Below are 19,259 nucleotides of genomic sequence, written 5' to 3'. Positions count from 1 at the left end.
TAATTTTTATTTCCTGGTTTGCTGTCCGTGAGAATACTTCAATATGATTGGCTACTTACCCTGCTTGATGACAGAACTGTTGCTGGTTTGCAGGGAGATCCCCTTGACTTGGAGCCAGATTCAAAATGATGCCAGGAGAGAAGGAGCCCATGTCACAGAGATCACTACATCTTTGTGGGCAGCTTTCTTGGAGGTCAGTGATGGCCGCAAAATCCAGCCCACTGATGTGCAAATAGCTTAGCACGTTCAGGGATTGATGCACTATGAGTGGAAAATCTCCAGAACATTTTGGATTTACACTGCTCTGCCATTTGCTTTGCCCGAATGGCATCTCACATTTAGCCATCTTGTTATTTTTAAAAACTTCCTGTGTTTGCACATTTATTTCACATTACCGAAAGTTAAATTTGGGAATTAATAGCATGTTTTAATGATGTGATAATTCTTAACTCAATGTCATTCAACCGCACTGGGTGAGAATTGACACAAATTAAAGGGTTCAACTTCATACCTGCATGTAATCAATTCTTTAAGAGTTTTAAAATTTCTAATTTTAAATCTTAAATTTTTTTCTTACATTTTTGTCCAGTCTCTTTTCTCAATCTAATCTTTCCTTTTCCTCTCTTTATTTTCCTTTCTGTTCCTGATTTACTATTAATTCACTCAATTTCTTTCTTAGTCCTCCCTCTGTTTCTTTCTCAATCCTTAAATCTTATTAGTTAAAAAGCTGTTGGTTAAGGACGGTTGAAAATCTTTGAACTGATGGGTGCAGAAAAAGTTCTAATTAAAGGTACATGTTACAAGATGATCCATTTCAGCAAGAACTCAATGAATCCAAGTCAAAACCAGTAAACAGACCTCAGCCTCTTCTAATGCTGCTTGAAAGTCAGCTTTTTCTTGCTCAGCTAATTTTTTGGCCTTTTCCAGCTCATGGATAGTCTTTCCATTCAAACCAATCTGTTCAGTTAGGTCTGAGATCTCCTCTGTTTAAAGAAAGAAATATTGTTTTGAAATAAGTTAGGAATAATTTTTCATTGAAGTCTTGACCACAAACATTTACTCCCTCCACCACCGACGCACAATGGCAGCAGTGTGTACCATCTACAAGATGCATTGCAGGTACTTATCAAGATCCCTCAGACAGCATCTTCCAAACACACAACCGCTACCATCTAGAAAGGACAAGGGCAGCAGATGCATGGAACACCACCACCTGGAAGTTACCCTCCAAGTCACTCGCCATCCTGACTTGGAAATAAATCACTGTTCCTTCACTGTCGCATTGGTCAAAATCCTGGAACTCCCTCCTTAACAGCACTGTGGGTGTACCTACACCACATGGACTGCACCAGTTCAAGAAGGCAACTCAGCACCACCTTCTCAAGGGCAATTAGGAGTGGGCAATAAATGCTGGCCCAACCAGCGAAGCCCACATCCCATGAATGAGCAAGGAAAAAGTCTATATGCTTGCAGTAGAGGAGCACTCCATCACTTAGTAAAACTCACGCTGTAGATTCTTGTTCTCTCGTTTAAGAGTTTCCAGATTCTCTAAAGCCTCCTCATAAACATTTTTCATCTTGAACAGCTCAGTACTTAGAGAACGGGATTCCTTCTGAGTTGCCTCCAAGTCAGTTTGGCTTTCCTCATATTTCTGCTTCCACTCTGCCAAAATCTAGGATAACACAGTTATGCACAGTAAGCATGTTGTTCAAAACTGCATGTAACTTTCTCTAACTCAACTGTTGTGATTGTACCTTATCAAAGTTTCTCTGTTTCTTATCAAGAGCAGCTGCAGCAGCATTAGCCCTCTCTACGTCGATCATTAGATCTTCCACTTCACCTTGCAACCGCAGTTTTGTCTTTTCCAGTGAAGCACATTTGGAATTCACTGCTTCGATATGATCCTCAGCATCTTGGAGTCGCTGTGCAAGTTTCTTCCTAAAGGCAATAACAACCCACTTACCTATCACCAAAACAGGCAAAATTTCATCCAAAGAAAGAACAAACTGATATTCTTTTAATACACATACTTGGCCTCCTCCAGTTCCTCTGTGCGCTGGATCGCATCCGTTTCGTATTTTGTTCTCCATTGAGCGACTTCGCTGTTGGCCTTGGACATACCACGTTGGAGCTCAGCCTTTGCCTCCTGTTCCTCTTCATATTGCTCACGGAGCAAGTCACAGTCATGGCGGGACGATTGGAGAGCATGTGCCAAGGCGCTCTTAGCCTGAAATATTTTAATTTGAAAATTACTGGTTAAAATATTATTGTTTAAATAAGGAAACACAAAAGTACCTTTTTCAGGTTGTAGTGGAGTGTCCAGCAGCAGGTGGCGATGTTAGGGGAAAGAACCGAGCAGGGGAACTGGTTGGCCCCTGTGGGCCCCTCCTTGCGGGGAGCAGTGTCTTTGACAAGCCTAGGGGTGGAACCAGATGCCATGAGGTAAGGGAGAAAGCAGCGAGGACTGATCCATGACTTGTGAGTGGCAGTGTGACAGGAGCCTAGTGCAGCTTGAAGCCTCTGAGGGTGGCTAAGGAGCCAAGAAGGGAATTGGAAACCTAGTCAAACTGACTGGTGGCACCCCTGTGTCTGCCAAGCCTCATGAGAGAGAGGGGGAGAGAGAGAGAGAGAGAAAGACTGAGAGAACAGGACTGCAGCCAGGAGCTGGGCAGCAGAACAAGCCCAGTGAGCATTGAGCAGCCATGGCCCCAATCTGGAGCATCAGCAATGAATATTCTCTGTAATTAGTTTGTTTCTTGGAGTTATGCTTGCCTTTGAGGGTTAATACTGCTGTGATGCCAGTAGAATGAATATAACCTTCATGCAATCTGTGTGCTTAAATTGCATGTTACAAGATAAAATAAAAATAATCCATGCAAGAATCAGTCCTTTATTGCCATATGTGTCAAAACAATTGCAAAGAATGATCATCCATATAAATTTAAGCATCTGTAATACTTGATTGCAGTTCTAAAATAGATCATTTGTTTTTGGAATCACTTTCATTATCCTGTAAATGCTAAGATATGGTCACACCACAGTTTTCACCTTAGTTTCTTCTTCCAATTGCCTCTTTAGCTCTTCAATTTGTTGTGTGAATGCTTGTTTCCCTCTAGTAAATTGTGAAATTAGGGAATCCTTTTCCTCAACATGGCGACTTAGTTCCCCTAAAGTTAAAAAAATGCAATTAGAACAAGATAATATTATTAACGGTAATAACCCTGGTCTAGTGCTGGAATGCTTATGCTCATACCTCATCTCACAGGGCTGTGGGTGGAACACAAGTAAATACAACAGTCCCAAGTGTAGACAGTACCTTTTCACCAGCCTTGTTGCTGGCCATCGTGTGGTGAACTGCTATCATGAGACCGGTAGCATAACATAACAGCGGATATAAAAGATCCAAAATAGGTAATGAATGAAAACCTAAACTTGACATGGGACTTCAAGTAATCAATAAGTGTACAGTTCACTAGAGGCATACCATTTTCTGTCTGTAATCGAGCCCTTTGTGTTGACACGTCATTCAAAAGACGTGCTTGTTCTTCATATTTTGTCCTTATTTCATTCAGTTGGTCCTCAAAGGTTCGGCAGCTCTTTTCAAGATTATTCTGCAATTCAATAATTTTTGACACATAAACAGTGTGTATAGAGCAAAAGCATGTCTTCAATACTCACCCTGTAACAGAAAGACAATCTGTGACATACCTTTGATTTTGCAACCGTTTCCATATTGCTAGCAAGATCATCAATTTCCATCTTCAGCTCACTCTTTTCCTTCTCAAGCTTCTGTTTCACACGTTGCAGGTTGTCAATTTGTTCCCCAAGTTCTGCGACACTATCAGCCTGTTTCTTACGAAGAGCAGCAGCCGTGGCTTCATGCTGTAGGGTGGATTCTTCCAGATCGCGACGCATCTTCTGAAATTCCGCTTCACGTTTCTTGTTCATTTCAATCTGGACAGCAGTCGCACCGCCAGCTTCTTCTAGTCGTTCACTTATTTCCTCCAGTTCTCGGGCATAGTCAGACCTTTGCTTTTCTGCCTTAGCACGAGCTGTACGCTCAGCTTCAATTTCCTCTTCGAGTTCTTCAATGCGGGCCTAGAATTTGGAATAGTTGGACATTATAACAGTTCTGACCATGCCTTACCTGATAGCAACCAAATATACTGATTTAAACTTACTTGAAGTTCCTTGATTTTCTTCTGCAGTTGGACTCCAAGAATCTGCTCGTCTTCAATCTTACTCTGATATTGGCTTATTTCAAAATCCTTCCTGGAATGAGTACAACGGATGTTAAAATCTATTATTACATGTATCCCATGAACACATTACAAAAGCAAGACCATTTCTTACTTCTGCAATTTCTCTTCCAATTGCTGCTTGTCATTTTCTAAATCCATTAATGATTCCTGTGTCAGCTTCAAATCACCCTCAAGCTTCCTCTTGATTCTTTCAAGGTCCATGCGAAGCTTCTTCTCTTGTTCTAGAGAACCTTCAAGCTACAATGAACAAAGAAAATCACCATACTGATCAAGACATAAACACAACATTCAAAGTTATGTATTTACTAATACTAACATCATCCACTTGTTGTTCCAACTTAGCTTTGGCTTTGGTTAAAGTGTTGACTTTGTCCTCTTCAGCCTGGAGATCATCTAAGGTCTGTTGATGGGCCTCTTGGAGGGCTTTCTTTTCCTTTGTTAATTTGACAATGTTTTCATCAAGGGAGGCCATTTCTTCTGTAAGATTCTTAACCTTTGCGTAAATGCCATTTTTAAGTTAGTTGAATATTCAATTGTGTCCACCAATTTGTACAAATTAAGCAATTTTGTTCTAGATGCAAATAAATACCTTGTTTTCTGTGGCATGTTTTTCCTTTTCAACTTTGGCTAATGTGAGCTCTAGGTCATCGATATCCTTCTTTAACTCTGAGCATTCGTCTTCAAGTTTTTTCTTCTTGGATGTCAGTTCTGCATTACATTCCTCTTCATCCTCTAATCTTTCATTGAGTTCCTTGACCTTTGCTTCTAAATTAATTTTGCTTCTGATGAGCTGGTCACATCTTTCTTCTGCATCTGCCAGGCCATCTGCTTCCTTTTGGGTGCAAAAGAGAGTGTTTGTTTATCCAACCAGCTTATTCACAAAACTTTCAATGCCTTTGTGGCTTGTATTCTGATGTAGTGCTGAAACTCATCAATGGCATTGAAGAATTTCTCTAGCTAATGAAGGCTGCACCCACTAAAGGAGTTTCTACTTGCCCAAAATTGAGTACATGCTCTCTTCCTGTAAGAAGGTATCCCACTTAAATCCAAGAAGCTTAAATGAGGGTTGACAGAACCAATGCTTAGCAGCCCACTCCAAGAGTGTACAGGAGTATTGCTGAAGTTTAAGTAACTATGTAGTTTACAAAAAGCAGGTTTCTGGTTGCTTGTCCAACTACCCATCAGGGCTTTGACTTGCAGGGTTAGCTGGTGCAGAGTTGAAAAAAATTCAAGTTGCCCAAACACAAATTGGGTTCCATAGGGAGCCAGACTAACTGGACTATCATCAACAGAGATTTAGTGCTGGATCTTAAGCTCCCATTCCGGTGGGTTTGAAGGAAGGGGTACTTGAAAAATTCAGTGGATCCTGCCTGCCCCTGACCTGTATGAAATTTTATTGGAGGTTAGGGAAGATGTCAGATGGTCCACCCGCCGTTTGACCTATTGAGGCCTTTAAGTGGTCAATTAATGTCAACTTAAGGGTCTCACCCACGACCACCTGTATTTTACCCATAGCGGCGGGAGGCCCACACCATGCAGGAAGCCCAGCAGCTTTACCTTGGCGGGCTGGTGTCAGGCAGGAATAGGGGGTCCTCCTTTGCGTGCCCCTGGGCCCATCAGAAGCACCCCCTTTTTAATCCTCCTCCTTTGTTTCTCGATCCAAGCCCCCTAACCCTTGCCGAGACCCATGATCCTGGACTTTCTGGGCTCCTCAGTGTGGTGCGACTGCCTGTAGCCCCAGCAATGGCCACTGCCCCCAGCTGGCAATGCTGGGACTACAAAGTTGCAAGGCATCTGATTGGCCATCCTGGGGCGAGACTTCCTCCTGAGAAAGGGATAGAAGTCTCACTTTAAAGCAATTAACACTCCTTCCAGTGTTAAATTGCTGCGGGGTGGCCTTTGGGATTGTGGGCAGGCTGATCCCTGACTTTTTAGCTGGGTGGGGAGATGGGTGGGGACCGGGACATCCCATAAAATCCAGCCCCTGGAGGACTGCGAACATGCCTGGAGTATTAGATTGCAAAATCTTCCAAGACAATCCTTTTCCCAAACCACTATCTGAGTTTGAGCAATATCTTTCACAACCCTGTCATCCTATTGGACACTGAGCTGAGCTGCCAACCATATATCATCTCCATTGACTGTTCAACATAAGCTTGGTCAGCATCCCATCATCCCCACTGAAAAACTTGAGCTCCTCAATGACTCTGCTATTTCTATGCAAACCCCCTCAAGTCCTGTTGATAAAGATGTGGTTCAGCCTGGGGAAAGGATTTATCTGGCGGCTAGGGAACAGAGTTTATGTGGGGAGCAAAGACAATGCTTTTCTCTATATTCAACCCTACACTTGTGCTCACTGACCCGCACTGGCCGCTGGCCCAGCAATACCTCAATTTTAAAAATGTAATTCCTCCATGGACTCACCTAGTCTTTCTCTGTACTGTCTTCAGCTCTCCAACCCTCTAAAAGTTCTGCTCACCTCCAATTCTGGCTTCTTGCCCATTCCCAAGTTTCCTCATTCCACCATTGGTGGCTGTGTCTTTAACTGCCTAGGCACTAAACTCTGGAATTCCCTCCCCAAGACTCTCTGCCTCCCGACTCCTGTGGTGTTAGTATACCCATTGTGCTGTTAGGGATGGGGGGACTTTGACCCAGCGGCAGTGAAGGAGCAGTGATGTTTTTCCAAGTCAGGATGTTGTGTGACTTGGATGGGAACTTGCAGGAGGTGGTGTTTCCATGCAGTTGCTGCCCTTGTCCTTATTGATGGAGTTTAGGTTGGAGATGTGCACCTTGGGCAGCAACACTGGATTTTGGTGTTTAACTGCACACCTGCACTCAACTGAAGTTGCTGGCTGATTTACATTTTAATAAGAGTGAGGGCCATTAGCCTCACCATTATTTTTAATTCTGGCCCAGTGGATGAAAGTTTGAATCTTTAAGAGTACAAAATATAGTTGTTTTTTAGTAAACAGAGCACAGAACAATCAGAATTCATTTGTAGTTTCGCCATTGTTATTGTTATTTCAGGCTAGAGATTAGATGTATAGGTTTAGAAGTACCCAGCATTCTGAGGCTGTTTTGCATTTGTAACAACACGGGACATCTGGAATACAGCCAATGTATATATTAGACGTAGAGTTTTTAATATATTATGGCTAGATAGCTGTCTATTAAAATAGAAATTCCAACAGTGCTATTTACATGTTCTACACTAGCAATTTAATAGCTCTCAGAATATTTTCTCATTGGCAAATGAACCAAACATCAGACAGATTGAGAAAAAGATAGGACTTTGTCTCATAAAACTTCATCCAATTTGCCTAGAAATGTACGAATACCAGAACTCTAAGGTCAAAAAATATAAAAAAGTAAGGTACAAGAACTTATTTCAATTGTTTGCATTACTTACTGCCTGAACTTGAAGCGTTAAGTCATTCTTCTCCTGAAGCAGGCTAACCATTTTTTCTTCTAATTCCTTTCTTCTTGCTTCAGATTTAGCTAGTGCTTCTTTGATCTTCTCAAACTCTGCTTTCATATTTGCCATTTCCTTTTCAGTTTCTGCACTCCTCAAAAGAGGTTTGATCTTGAAATACAGTTTCATCCATGGCCAGTGTTTGACATTCATAAATGAGCGGATGTTGTATTGTATAGTGAAAATGGCATCCCTGTAGAATGGCAGTGAACAAAACTGTTGTTATTATTTGCTTTGCTTCATCTACATTACAAAAAAAACTATTAACTTTTCCATTTACCTTCTCTCCATCATCTTCTTAAATTCTACTCTCATTAGGAATCCACGACAAATAGCTTGTGTGCGGGTGATGATTTGGGCCAATTTGTCATCCCTCATTTCTTCAAGAGTACCCAGGAGACCAGCCTTGAAAAATACCTTTAATGGAATAAATAAACATTAATTTTAAGAGTTATCAGTCGTTTACCATTCTTTAATTCTATCATATGATTCTTTGGAAACTGAGCATTTACCTTAGTGTGGCCAAATCGGTACTGGGTGTGATCCACATTGATGGAGCTCAGCAGTTTCTCAGAAGCCTTCTTGCTGTCAATAAATTGCCCTTCGGGTATGGCACTTGCATTTAAGAGCTTGTATCTGCGTTTTCAAAAGAATATAGGATTTATTTTTAATATAACCTCTATTTCATTGATTTATCATGGGATTAAGAGGTAGAAGCTAGATAAAAGCCAAAAATCACAAATAACCACCTTTCTTAGAATTTAGAAGAGTAAGAGCTGCCTTGATTGAAACCTTTAAGATCTGGAGGGGTCTTGACAGGGTGGATGTGGAGAGGATGTTTTCTCTTTTGGGAGAATCTAGAACTAGGAGTCACTGTTTAAAAATAAGGGCTCACCCATTTAGGCCAGAGATGAAGAGAAATTATTTCTCTCAGAGGGTCATGAGTCTTTGGAACTCTCTCAAAAAGTGGTGGAAGCAGAGTCTTTGAACATTTTTAAGGCAGAGCTAGATAGATCTTGATCAACAAGGGGGTGAAAGATTATTGGGGGTAGGGAGGGAGTTCCAGGATTTTGACCCAGCGACATTGAAGGAACAATGATCTAGTTCCAAGTCAGGATGTTGTGTGGCCTGGAGGGGAACTTGCAGGTGGCTACATTGCCATGCACCTGCTATCCTTGCCCTTCTAGGTGGTAGAGGTTCAATTCAAGTAGGTAGAATTCAAGTCATTTCTATTTCATTGTATATGGTAAATGATTACCTTTGCTTAAAGTCAGCATAAAGGATTCTGCTTGGAAATCCTTTTCTGCAGATTCTGATACCTTCCAACACACCATTGCATCTCAACTGATGGATGACCAGATGATTGTCGATTACACCTAAATGGCGAACATAGTATTAGTTGAATCAAGACAGCCGCTAGAAAACAGAATAGCATGTTAAGTGTCAACATATTACCCGAAAATTCATACCTGGGCTCTTTGTTTCATTGGGGATTATACAGCGTACAAAGTGTGGATGTGTACTTCTTAAATTGGTCATCAGTTTATTCAGATTTTCCTGCAATACATCAGAGACCATTTTATCACAAATAAATAGAAAGACCAAATTACTACTTTTCTCAATAATTTGATGTCAAATTAGTTCATTACCCTTAAAAGTTTTTTTTCTTAAAATTGCTCAAGCTATAAAAATATAAGAAATAGGAGCAGGAGTAGACCAGAGGCCCCTCCAGCCTACTCAACTATTCCAAATTATCATGGCTGATCTGCCTGATTCCTGTGAGGTTAAATATCAATCTCTCCCAGCCTTGAATATTGTCAACAATGGGGCACCCACAACCCGCTGGGATAGAGAATTCCAAAGATTCACAGCCCTCTGAGTAAAGAAATTTTTCTTCATCTCAGTCCAAAACGATTGACTCCTTCTTATCCTGAGGCTGTGCCCCTGTGTTCTAAATTCACCAATCGGGTGAAACAACCTCTTATAGGGTTCAATGTGATCAAATATTCTTCTCCTCAACTCCAGAGAGAATAAACCCAGTTTACTCAGCCTCTCATCACAAAACAACTCTCTCACCCCATAAACCAATCTGGTGAACCTTCGCTGTACTGCCTCCAAAGCAAAGATATCTTTCTATAGATATTGAGACCAAAGTTGTGCACAATACTCCAGCTGTGGTGCCACCAATTGTGTACAATTGTGCAAGACTTCCTCATTTTTGTACTCTTAAACCCCTTGCAATAAAGGTCAACATGCTATTTGTCTTCCTAAATTGCTCACTGTACCTCTATGCTAACTTTCTGAGTACCTTGTACAAAAGCACATTAACACTTAAAAGTTACACGCTTTTTAAAAAATATTCTTACTACCAAGTGAATTGTCTCACACTTTCCCACATTACACTGTATCTGCCACCTTGCTGCATTGTCACTTAAGTTGTCTTTATCTCTTTGCAGCCTCTTTGTGTCCTCCTCACGACTTGCATTCCCAGCTAGCTTTGTACCATCAGCCAACTCAGTCTATTAATTTAAATCATTAATATAGATTGTAAATAGTTGAGTCCTCAGCACTGATCTTCCAGTCTTCCAGGTTAAAAATACCCTATTTTTCCTACTCTCTGTTTCCTGTCTATTAACCAATCCTCTGTTCATGCTAATACATTACTCCCAACTCATTATTTTATATCTGAATCTTTTGTCTGGCACCTTATCAAATGCCTTTTGGAAATCCAAGTATACCACATCCACTGGTTCCCCTTTATCTACCCTACTTGCTATGCCTCAAAAAACTCCAATATATTTGAAAAAAATGGGTTTGCCTTCATAAAACCATGTTGACTCTTCTAAACACACTATGATCTTCTTAGTGCATTGTTAACGCTTCCTTAATAATAGATACTAGCATTTTCCCAATGACTAATGTCAGGCTTACTGGCTTGTGGGTCTTTGTTTTCTTTCTCTCTCCCTCCTTCCTTGAACAATAATGTTATACCTGCTAACTTCCAGTCTGTTGGGACACTTCTAGCAACTAAAGAATTTTGGAAAATCATACCAGTGCATCTACTATACCTCCTTTGCAATCCTAGAGTGTCGGCCATCAGGTCCCAGAGATTTGTTGGTTTTAGACTCTTAAGTTTTCCTAATATTTTCCCCCCGTTGATATTAATTGCTTTAAGCTCCTCTTTCTAATTAATCCATTGGTTACCCTCTATTCTGGTATATAATTTGAGTTCTCTACTGTTTTAATGATGTTGATGAACTATTGCTAACTACGAAAACATCAAAGTTGAAGGTATACCCTAAAGAGTGCAGAAACAGTTTGGAAAGAAGAGCCCTTCTTCTTGCCACCCTTCTTAGGAGTAGTAGCATCTGTCAGAAAACAAAATGTAAAACAGATTGTAGTAAATGCGGTTTCCTTAGTCAGCAAGAAAATGAATTAATAGCTCTTGCGAAGTTAAAATATTTTACCATCACCAACAAAGAGCGCTGACAGAAGCTTCATTGCAGATTTCTGATATAGGCCAACAACAGTTTCATTCAGAGGGTCTTTGTTCTTTTCTAACCAGCCATTGATATTATAATCTACAGTGCCAGCATAGTGGATCAAAGAGAAGTGAGCTTCAGCTTTTCCTTTGGTGGGCTTGGGTTTCTGGAAGTTGCTCGACTTTCCAAGATGCTGGTCATATAGTTTATTCTTAAAAGTAGTGTCTGAGGCCTTGGGGAACATGCACTCTTCTTCCAGGATTGAGAAGATACCCATAGGCTGGAATGTAATAATAAGCATTCTTAAGCTGTCAGAATCCTTTGCGTAATTTAGCTTTACAATATTAAAGTTATTTTTCAGCTCCATCTGATTTACTTTTGTTTCCTTACCTTCTCAATGAGTTCAATGCAAGCAGCCAAGTCCATACCAAAGTCAATGAAATCCCATTCAATTCCTTCCTTCTTGTACTCTTCTTGTTCCAGAACAAACATGTGGTGGTTGAAGAATTGCTGTAGTTTCTCATTGGTAAAGTTAATGCATAGCTGTTCTAAACTGTTGTACTGAAATTCATGAAAAATAGCAATGAAAACATGCAAGCTTAACAGTAAAAAATGTGCTTATTCAGAAAATGACTTTTTTTTTTGACTTACATCAAAGATTTCAAAGCCTGCGATATCCAGCACACCAATGAAGTATTGTCTGGGTTGTCTTGTTTCTAATTGCTGATTGATTTTTGAAACCATCCATAAAAACATCTTCTCATACACAGCTTTTGCCAGTGCACTCACTGAATAATGCACCTTGAAACAACCCAAAAAAAATGGATTATAAGCCTTCGAAATTACGGTTGGATGAAGCGCTAAATTTCAGGAATTATTATGGAAGCACTGAAACAGTACAATTTGATATCATGCCAAAATAATACAGTTAGGTGTAATACCTGTTGTACGGTTTGCCCTTTGGTTACGTACTCATTGCCGACCTTTACTCTTGGGAAGCACAAAGATTTTAGCAATTCCGCAGAATTCAAGCCCATTAGGTAAGCAGCCTTGTCAGCAACTGTTAAAAAACAAAATTTGTTAAGAATTGGTGGATAATAGAGTTATGGCCACGAATATTCTACACTGGAGCTGAGACTGGTAGATACATATTGAAAAATGGTGGGCAAGACCAGAGCTATAGTGTGCATTATCCATATGAATCTAACCGCCAAGAGAACTCTTTGTGCATATGTACTTACAAAAATATTAATTTCTCAACAACATCACAAGAACAGATTATATGTTTATTATTGCAGTGCTGTGTGTGGGACCTTGCAATGCATAAATTGGCTGCTGCATTTCCTACAAGACTTCAAAAGCTACTTCATTTCTGTTAAGTGCTTTGGGATGTGTTAAGGGTATGAAAAGTAAGCTACAATTCAAGTCTTTCTTTCTCTTTTAAACAAAAATCTATTCATCTCAGTTTTGAAATTCTCAATTGACCTAGTCTGAACAGTTTTTTGAGGGAGAGCGCTCCAGATTTCCACTACTCTGTGAAGAAGTGCTTCCTGACATCACACCTGGGAATGCCAATTTGATAAAGTGTTTAGAGAGTCACAGGTGATTTGCTAATCCCTATAAAAATAAAATATAAAATTACCATGGACGACATTCATAATTTTCCTTTTCACTAATTATTTTCATAATTACATCATCAGTGGCATTGCACATAGACTATTGCTAAAAATAGATTTTTATATACAAGTATAGAATTGGGACAGACTTTGGAATCTTGCTCCACAGTGCCACATATTCGCTGGAGCCTGTAAATAAACCGTGACAGTTTATATAGTAAAAATAATTGGAAATTCTCATGGATAGAATGTATTTGCTCTCTGACTGCCTGACTACATTTTGTAAGTAAAGAGGTGTGTCTTTTCTTACCCCTAGAGTGTGTACTCTAATTAAATAATTCAGCAACAAGCTTTTGTGAGTTTTTAAAAAAAAGGATTATTTATTCTCGTGCACTTACCCCGAATTAACGCAACATCATACACTCAGTCTCACGCACGTGCATACACACACACACACACACACAAAGTTTGGATACAGATGAAGATAGTGCACTTTTTCAGATTACAGTTAACCCAATCTCTGAATTACGATTTCTAGTCTCTTGAATGGATTTTGATGATTTAAAGTTGAAGTGAGTATCTTAAAAAGTGAATGGTTCACAGCAGTTGGGAGGTTTCTTGTAGTTGAATATCAAGAAGGTTGGTTCTCAGGTGAACTTTGAAACTGGAACAGGTCAAGTACTTCTGCTGCTTGATGATTTGCAGCTAGTTTCAGAGTCTGGTTCTCAGACTGGCTGATGACTGATGGCTCTGATGGATCTACTGGGTCTTGAGTAATAAGGGTGCAGTCTCTGAAACCAGTTTTGATCACATGACACTGGGTTAACACTTCTGAGGCCCATCCAATCTAGTTTGGGTGGGGAGGTAAACGTGATGCAATGGGAAGTTGATAGTGGTCATTGAGTTTTAATCTTCCCTTTTGTCCAGCATTAAACATGAAGACCAAAAGTCTAGAAACTCCATAGTGTTTAGTGTTGACCCATCCTTAATCAAAGAGATGTGTGAATTCCACAAGTGGCTGTGAGGTAGACTCACCTACGTCCATATTTAATTAGGTATTCACCAGAGACTTCATACTGTCTGTAGTCCAAATACCAAATGTCATATGATTTGCAGCAGGTATCTTAACAGCTTGTGTCCAATTGTTGAAAGTATTGACTGAAAGTTGATGATATTACCTGCCTGTATTGGGCATGACAAAATGTTGGCACATCAACTTACAAAGGTAAATGTTGATGGAAAATTGTGAAAACATGAAGTGAGGTTTGTGAATAAGGAGTGAGCATCCTATTTTGAACACAAGATTTTTAATAATATATCAATATTTCACCTTCAGTGCCATCAGGCTCAGCTTGTTCCTCTCGTTGCTTCTGCTTGAACTTAAGGTTACCAAAGTGCATTACTGCACCAGTAAGTTTGTAGATATTTGCTTTTTCATCGGAAGTAAAGCCCAGGACATCAATGGCTTCCTAAAGGATCAAAGAAAGAACGTCATCATTACTGCAGAAACTTTTGCATCAGTAGTGCAAGTATTGTCTGAATGTTTTAACTTACATCGGTAGCCATCAATTCTTCTTGGTCATTGATGCTAGATACAGTGATCTCTCCCTGACTAACAAAGTGAAAGTCATAGGGGTTGGTGGTAATGAGCATCATTTCTGAAGTGAAAAGATCCCATAAATTTGCAAATTAGTTACAAATGTTTTGGAGAACTATCAAGAATTTCAGATATGTTTATTGCAAAGATCAACAATTAATTGAAATGTCTTCACATGTTATGTTGTATATTAGAATCAAATTGTTCATTTAAATGTAGCTGGAATGACAAAATACATTTTGATTTACCAATTAGTTCTGGCCTCTTATTGGACATAATCTGGTAGAAGATATGGTAGCTTCTTTCAGCTTTCAATTGGAAGGTGACACGTGATTTTTCTAGCAGATCTGTTGAGTACATTTATGTTTGAATTGATGTAGCTTAACTTTTGGAAAAAATGAAATTACACAGATTACAAATAATCCAAATATAATCATACTTACAGGTCTCAATATCAGCAGAAGCCAATTTCCCTGTTGCTCCAAAATGGATTCTGATGAATTTACCCTTGGTGTGAAGAGAAAATGTTCCTGTTAGTTTTAAAGCTATCTTTTGAATTTCATTTCCTAACAGTTTCCAATTAATGCCGAAGTCTGTTTGATGACTATGTTGGTTGGAATATTATTCAAAGACAATGAATGGAATTTTACCAACCACTTGGCAATGGGCTGACAGGCTGGCAAAACCTCCCTACCCACGTTTTGCCAGCTATGGGAAAGTTGGCAGATTGGCCTCCAACCTTACTGGACAATTAAGGGTCATTTTGCCAATGTCAGCATGGCTTGCCAGTAGGTGGGGAATGCTGCCAGGTGAAACATGGCAGCTTCCAGAGAAGCCCTCCTTTACGGCCACACTATGATCCATGGAGTGGCCCCCAATGGCAATGGCTGCCACCTGTAAACTGCAATCCACCCCCCTTCAACACCTGCCTGCCTGTCCCAGCAATCCCAAGACCACTTACCTCTCTTTGAGGGTGCCTGACCATTGAGGCACCCTCTCCCTGAAGCTGCAATTTCCGGTCTGGCCACCACTAGCGGTGGCGCTGCTGAGTCATTGGACCTCTGATTGGCTGGGCAGCTATTGGGGGCAGGCCACCATCTTCAATTAGCTGGTTGCCCCTGCGGGCGTTGCCACTGGAAACATGCCTTCCTGGGTCTCACCACTGACTAAAGCAGGGTTGTCTCCCACTTTTGGTTCCTGCAGTAGGACTTTTGCCATAACTGCAAAATTCAGCCCAATGTTTGTACTCCGATATCTTACAAATGTTATCGAAATAAAGTTTCACAAAACTTACGAAGCGAGATGAATTGTCATTTCTCATCGTCTTGGCATTACCAAAGGCTTCAAGCAGCGGATTGGCCTGGATGATTTGATCCTCCAGTGTCCCCTAAAAAATTTTGCAAGTATTCAAAAGCAAGCATTTTATTGATTACAAAAGCTGCAGCCAACAAAAAGTGTACATTAAATGTTCAGATTTAGAAGTGTACAGAGTGATTATTCTGTGTTCTTAAATGAGAAAGCGATTTCATAGGGGAACATGCACAGAGAAATTGTTTCCTCTGGTGGGAGAATCCAGAACAACAGGGCATAATCTTAAAATTACAGCTTGACCATTCAAAAAGTGAAATCAAGGAGTGCTTTCTCACAAAAAGGGCAATGGAAATCTAGCACTTGCTCCCCAAAAGGCTGTGGATTTGAGAAAATTGAATTTTTCAAGACTGAGGTGGATATATTTTTGTTAGGCAAAATTGTCGAGGGATACTGATCAAAGGCGGGCAAACAGAACTGAATTGAATAGACTACTCTTGTTCTTTTGTTTAAATACATACCACACATATACAAATTAAGATTGTATTCATCACTTACGTGCATCTTAGTCTCCTTTTTCTTGTTGGCATCACCACTGGCTGCAATAGATGCAAAATACTGGATGACGCGTTTCGTGTTCACAGTCTTCCCTGCACCAGATTCTCCACTAGAGTGGAAGGAATGAGCAGCAAAATTTTACATAAGCCAAATAAGTTGCCATGAATGTTAAATATTGCATTTTAGGATAATGTATAATTGTGATTAAAAGTATTGATTCTTACGTAATCAGAATGGACTGGTTTTCACGATCTGTGAAATAAAAATCACATTAAATTGAAGAAAAATTGTTGAAAACTTATGTGAATTGAACAAACCTAATACTCTAAATAGCAAAGCGCTATAGCAAAAGCAAAGTTACTATCTGTAGAGAATAAGAACCATAGAGTTCAATAAAAGAATACATTATTACCAGTTAACATGAACTGATAGGCGTTGTCAGAGATGGAGAAGATGTGTGGAGGAGCCTCTTGACGCTTCTTGCCTCTGTAAGCAACCACAACTTCAGGGTTGTACACTGGCAGCCACTTGTAGGGGTTCACAGTGACACAGAACAACCCAGAGTAGGTCTGGAAAATGAAATATATGCACTTGTATAGATTATTTATTGTGATTCCATTAATACAAGACTTTTTATGGACTCAGCTTTACTTACATAGATCATCCAGGCTGAATAACGTTCTTTGAGGTTAAACAGGACGGATGCTTCATTCAAGTGGGTCAACATGGCCATGTCTTCAATTTTATCGAATTTTGGAGGGTTCATTAGGAAGACTTGGTCTTCTTTAACAGTCACTGTCTGCAAAAACGAAAATGGGATTAAGCGAAGTTGATTCAAGTGTTTGGAACATATATTGGCACCATCCAAGGCTTCAGATAAGCAATAGCATTGAGCCACAGATGATTTCTATGGAGTGTCAAGCACAATCAGCAAAGTCCTGCCACACAATGCTTGTCCTTTCTTTAAAAAGGTTTTGAAATTTTTACATCAAAAGAATTGTCTATACCTGAGTCATTGGTTGTTCAATGACTGCAGACTTTCTGTTTGAAGTAGCACCATTGTTTGCTTGTGATGTTCAGTTCCTTGAAATAAAATATGGTGGGAGAATGGGATAGAAAAGATCCTAGGAGTGAAACAGTGAACTGTTCCAAGCACCTTTGAAACACTGTTCGACTGGGAACATTCAAAAGGACTTGGGTGGAATGTAATGTTGGCCTTTATTGAAAGTGGGAATGAGGAAGTCTTGCTACAACTGTACAGGGCATTGGCGTGACCTCACTTGGAGTACTGTGTACAATTTTGGTCTTCTTACTTAAGGAGGGATATACTTACCTTGAAAGAAGCTCGGGGAAAATTCACCAGGCTGATTCCTGGGTTGGGGGTTTGCCTTATGAGGAAAGGTTGAGCAGATTGGGCATGTACTCATTGGAGTTTAGAAGAATGAGAGGTGACCTGATTGGAACATATAAGATTCTGAGGGGGCTTGACGGAGTAGATGCAGAGAAGATGTTTCCTCTCATGAGGGAATCTAGAACTATAGGCACAGTTTAAGACAGAGATAAGGAGGAATTTCTTTTCTCAGAGGGTTGCTAGTGTTTGGTATTCTCATCCCCAGCGAGCAGTGGAGCCTGGGTCAATTAATATATTCAAGGCTGAGTTAGACTGATTTTTGATTGACAAGGGAGTCAAGGGTTATGGGGGCAGGAAAGTGAAGTTAAGGTCACAATCAGATCAGCCATGATCTTATTGAATGGTGGAGCAGGCTCGAGGGGCCGAGTGGCCTACTCCTGCTCCTTTTGAATTTATGTGCACCTGACACTTCTTCGCAAGGACAAAAATTTGAACTGCCCTCTTGAAGATAAAAACACAGCTTTTGAATATCTAACAAAACAGAAGCCATGGATATATATCATTGGTAAATTAGCACCTGAAAGATCACCACTTAGATGATGGGCTAAGATTTCTTCTGGTCCCTATTTACAGTGACAATGGGAAGTGCTTCCATGAATATTTCCTTGACTTACAATTGTAAATGTATTCTTTCAGAATATGTTTATCATTCGATTGCAAACACAATCAAAGGAAATCATCACACATTCAATTAAACTGGTAGAATTCTTATCATGAGTTCCCTGACCTTTCACTGGATGCTCACTGACCTTTTTATTTATAGTTTCCACTGTGACTTTGCCACCTTGCTTGCTCTTGACTGAACCTTGCACAAATAAGTCAACTGGGTCAAAGACATAACAGGCTGTCTTTGCATCAAATGGTTTATTCTGCGCTTCAATCCGCTCTCTCTCCGATTTGCGGAGATAGTGAGCAGCCACTCCATAAACTTCCATTTCCACGTCGGAACTCATCTTTGCTGTTCACTGTTCAAAAAAAAAAGAAATAACAGCATTTAATGGTGAACATTTGCCTGAGTTCAAAGTTTGATTTGGTCTTCAGGTCACTGAAATTGAAGCCAAATGGGCATATGCTCTTTTTACTATGTGGTATGTCAAGGTTAATGTTGCTAATCAAGGTAAATTAAGATGCATTCAAAGTCCAATTGTGGAACTAGTGGGAAGAGGTCTGGCTCCCCATTCCCTTTACCCCCAATTCCAATCCCTATCTGAAGTTACAGCATGAATGCAGCCTAATGAACCCACCTGAGATGACAAAATGTGAGGTGTCTGATTCCACTTTGTTTGGCTGCCACATAAGGTCTTGTTATCCAATTTATATTCCAATGGGGTACAATTTCTATTTAGTACCAATGCCAAGCTTGATCAGTATGACTGCACCCTTAACCTTGTAAACATCGCCGAAGCACACAGATCTTAGACTTTAAATAAACACACACTATTTTAAAGCCAATAACAGTATCGGCCCCAATCTGCAACCTCCCTTTCCCCTCCAAAGTCCTTGAAGATGCTGTCACTTCTCAAGTCCATGCGATCTTTCTGGGAATTCCAATC

General features: G+C 40.1%; 1 protein-coding gene across 1 annotated transcript in view; it reads right to left on the bottom strand.

Annotated features, from left to right (window-relative positions):
- LOC144699642 (myosin-4-like) overlaps nucleotides 1-18,659 on the bottom strand; it is a 31,824-nt gene extending 13,165 nt beyond the window's left edge. Inside the window, exons 1-31 of the mRNA XM_078570731.1 lie at nucleotides 18,456-18,659; nucleotides 16,951-17,094; nucleotides 16,708-16,864; nucleotides 16,520-16,547; nucleotides 16,296-16,404; nucleotides 15,724-15,816; nucleotides 14,873-14,936; nucleotides 14,678-14,776; nucleotides 14,387-14,490; nucleotides 14,163-14,301; nucleotides 12,158-12,276; nucleotides 11,868-12,017; nucleotides 11,607-11,777; nucleotides 11,208-11,496; nucleotides 11,032-11,102; nucleotides 9,204-9,291; nucleotides 8,993-9,110; nucleotides 8,247-8,370; nucleotides 8,015-8,151; nucleotides 7,672-7,927; nucleotides 4,852-5,094; nucleotides 4,579-4,755; nucleotides 4,354-4,499; nucleotides 4,182-4,272; nucleotides 3,709-4,098; nucleotides 3,485-3,611; nucleotides 3,049-3,167; nucleotides 2,031-2,227; nucleotides 1,755-1,938; nucleotides 1,507-1,672; nucleotides 859-983 (exon numbers count right to left, since the gene is read on the bottom strand). Coding sequence (XP_078426857.1) covers nucleotides 859-983; nucleotides 1,507-1,672; nucleotides 1,755-1,938; nucleotides 2,031-2,227; nucleotides 3,049-3,167; nucleotides 3,485-3,611; nucleotides 3,709-4,098; nucleotides 4,182-4,272; nucleotides 4,354-4,499; nucleotides 4,579-4,755; nucleotides 4,852-5,094; nucleotides 7,672-7,927; nucleotides 8,015-8,151; nucleotides 8,247-8,370; nucleotides 8,993-9,110; nucleotides 9,204-9,291; nucleotides 11,032-11,102; nucleotides 11,208-11,496; nucleotides 11,607-11,777; nucleotides 11,868-12,017; nucleotides 12,158-12,276; nucleotides 14,163-14,301; nucleotides 14,387-14,490; nucleotides 14,678-14,776; nucleotides 14,873-14,936; nucleotides 15,724-15,816; nucleotides 16,296-16,404; nucleotides 16,520-16,547; nucleotides 16,708-16,864; nucleotides 16,951-17,094; nucleotides 18,456-18,659 — 4,629 coding nt within the window. The remainder of the gene's footprint in view (nucleotides 1-858; nucleotides 984-1,506; nucleotides 1,673-1,754; nucleotides 1,939-2,030; nucleotides 2,228-3,048; nucleotides 3,168-3,484; nucleotides 3,612-3,708; nucleotides 4,099-4,181; nucleotides 4,273-4,353; nucleotides 4,500-4,578; nucleotides 4,756-4,851; nucleotides 5,095-7,671; nucleotides 7,928-8,014; nucleotides 8,152-8,246; nucleotides 8,371-8,992; nucleotides 9,111-9,203; nucleotides 9,292-11,031; nucleotides 11,103-11,207; nucleotides 11,497-11,606; nucleotides 11,778-11,867; nucleotides 12,018-12,157; nucleotides 12,277-14,162; nucleotides 14,302-14,386; nucleotides 14,491-14,677; nucleotides 14,777-14,872; nucleotides 14,937-15,723; nucleotides 15,817-16,295; nucleotides 16,405-16,519; nucleotides 16,548-16,707; nucleotides 16,865-16,950; nucleotides 17,095-18,455) is intronic.
- Between the last annotated feature and the right edge of the window lie 600 nt (nucleotides 18,660-19,259).

This window comes from Cetorhinus maximus, chromosome 24 (assembly GCF_964194155.1).
Source record: "Cetorhinus maximus chromosome 24, sCetMax3.hap1.1, whole genome shotgun sequence".
Lineage (NCBI taxonomy): Eukaryota > Metazoa > Chordata > Chondrichthyes > Lamniformes > Cetorhinidae > Cetorhinus > Cetorhinus maximus.
This window is presented reverse-complemented; position numbering and strand designations above follow the sequence as displayed.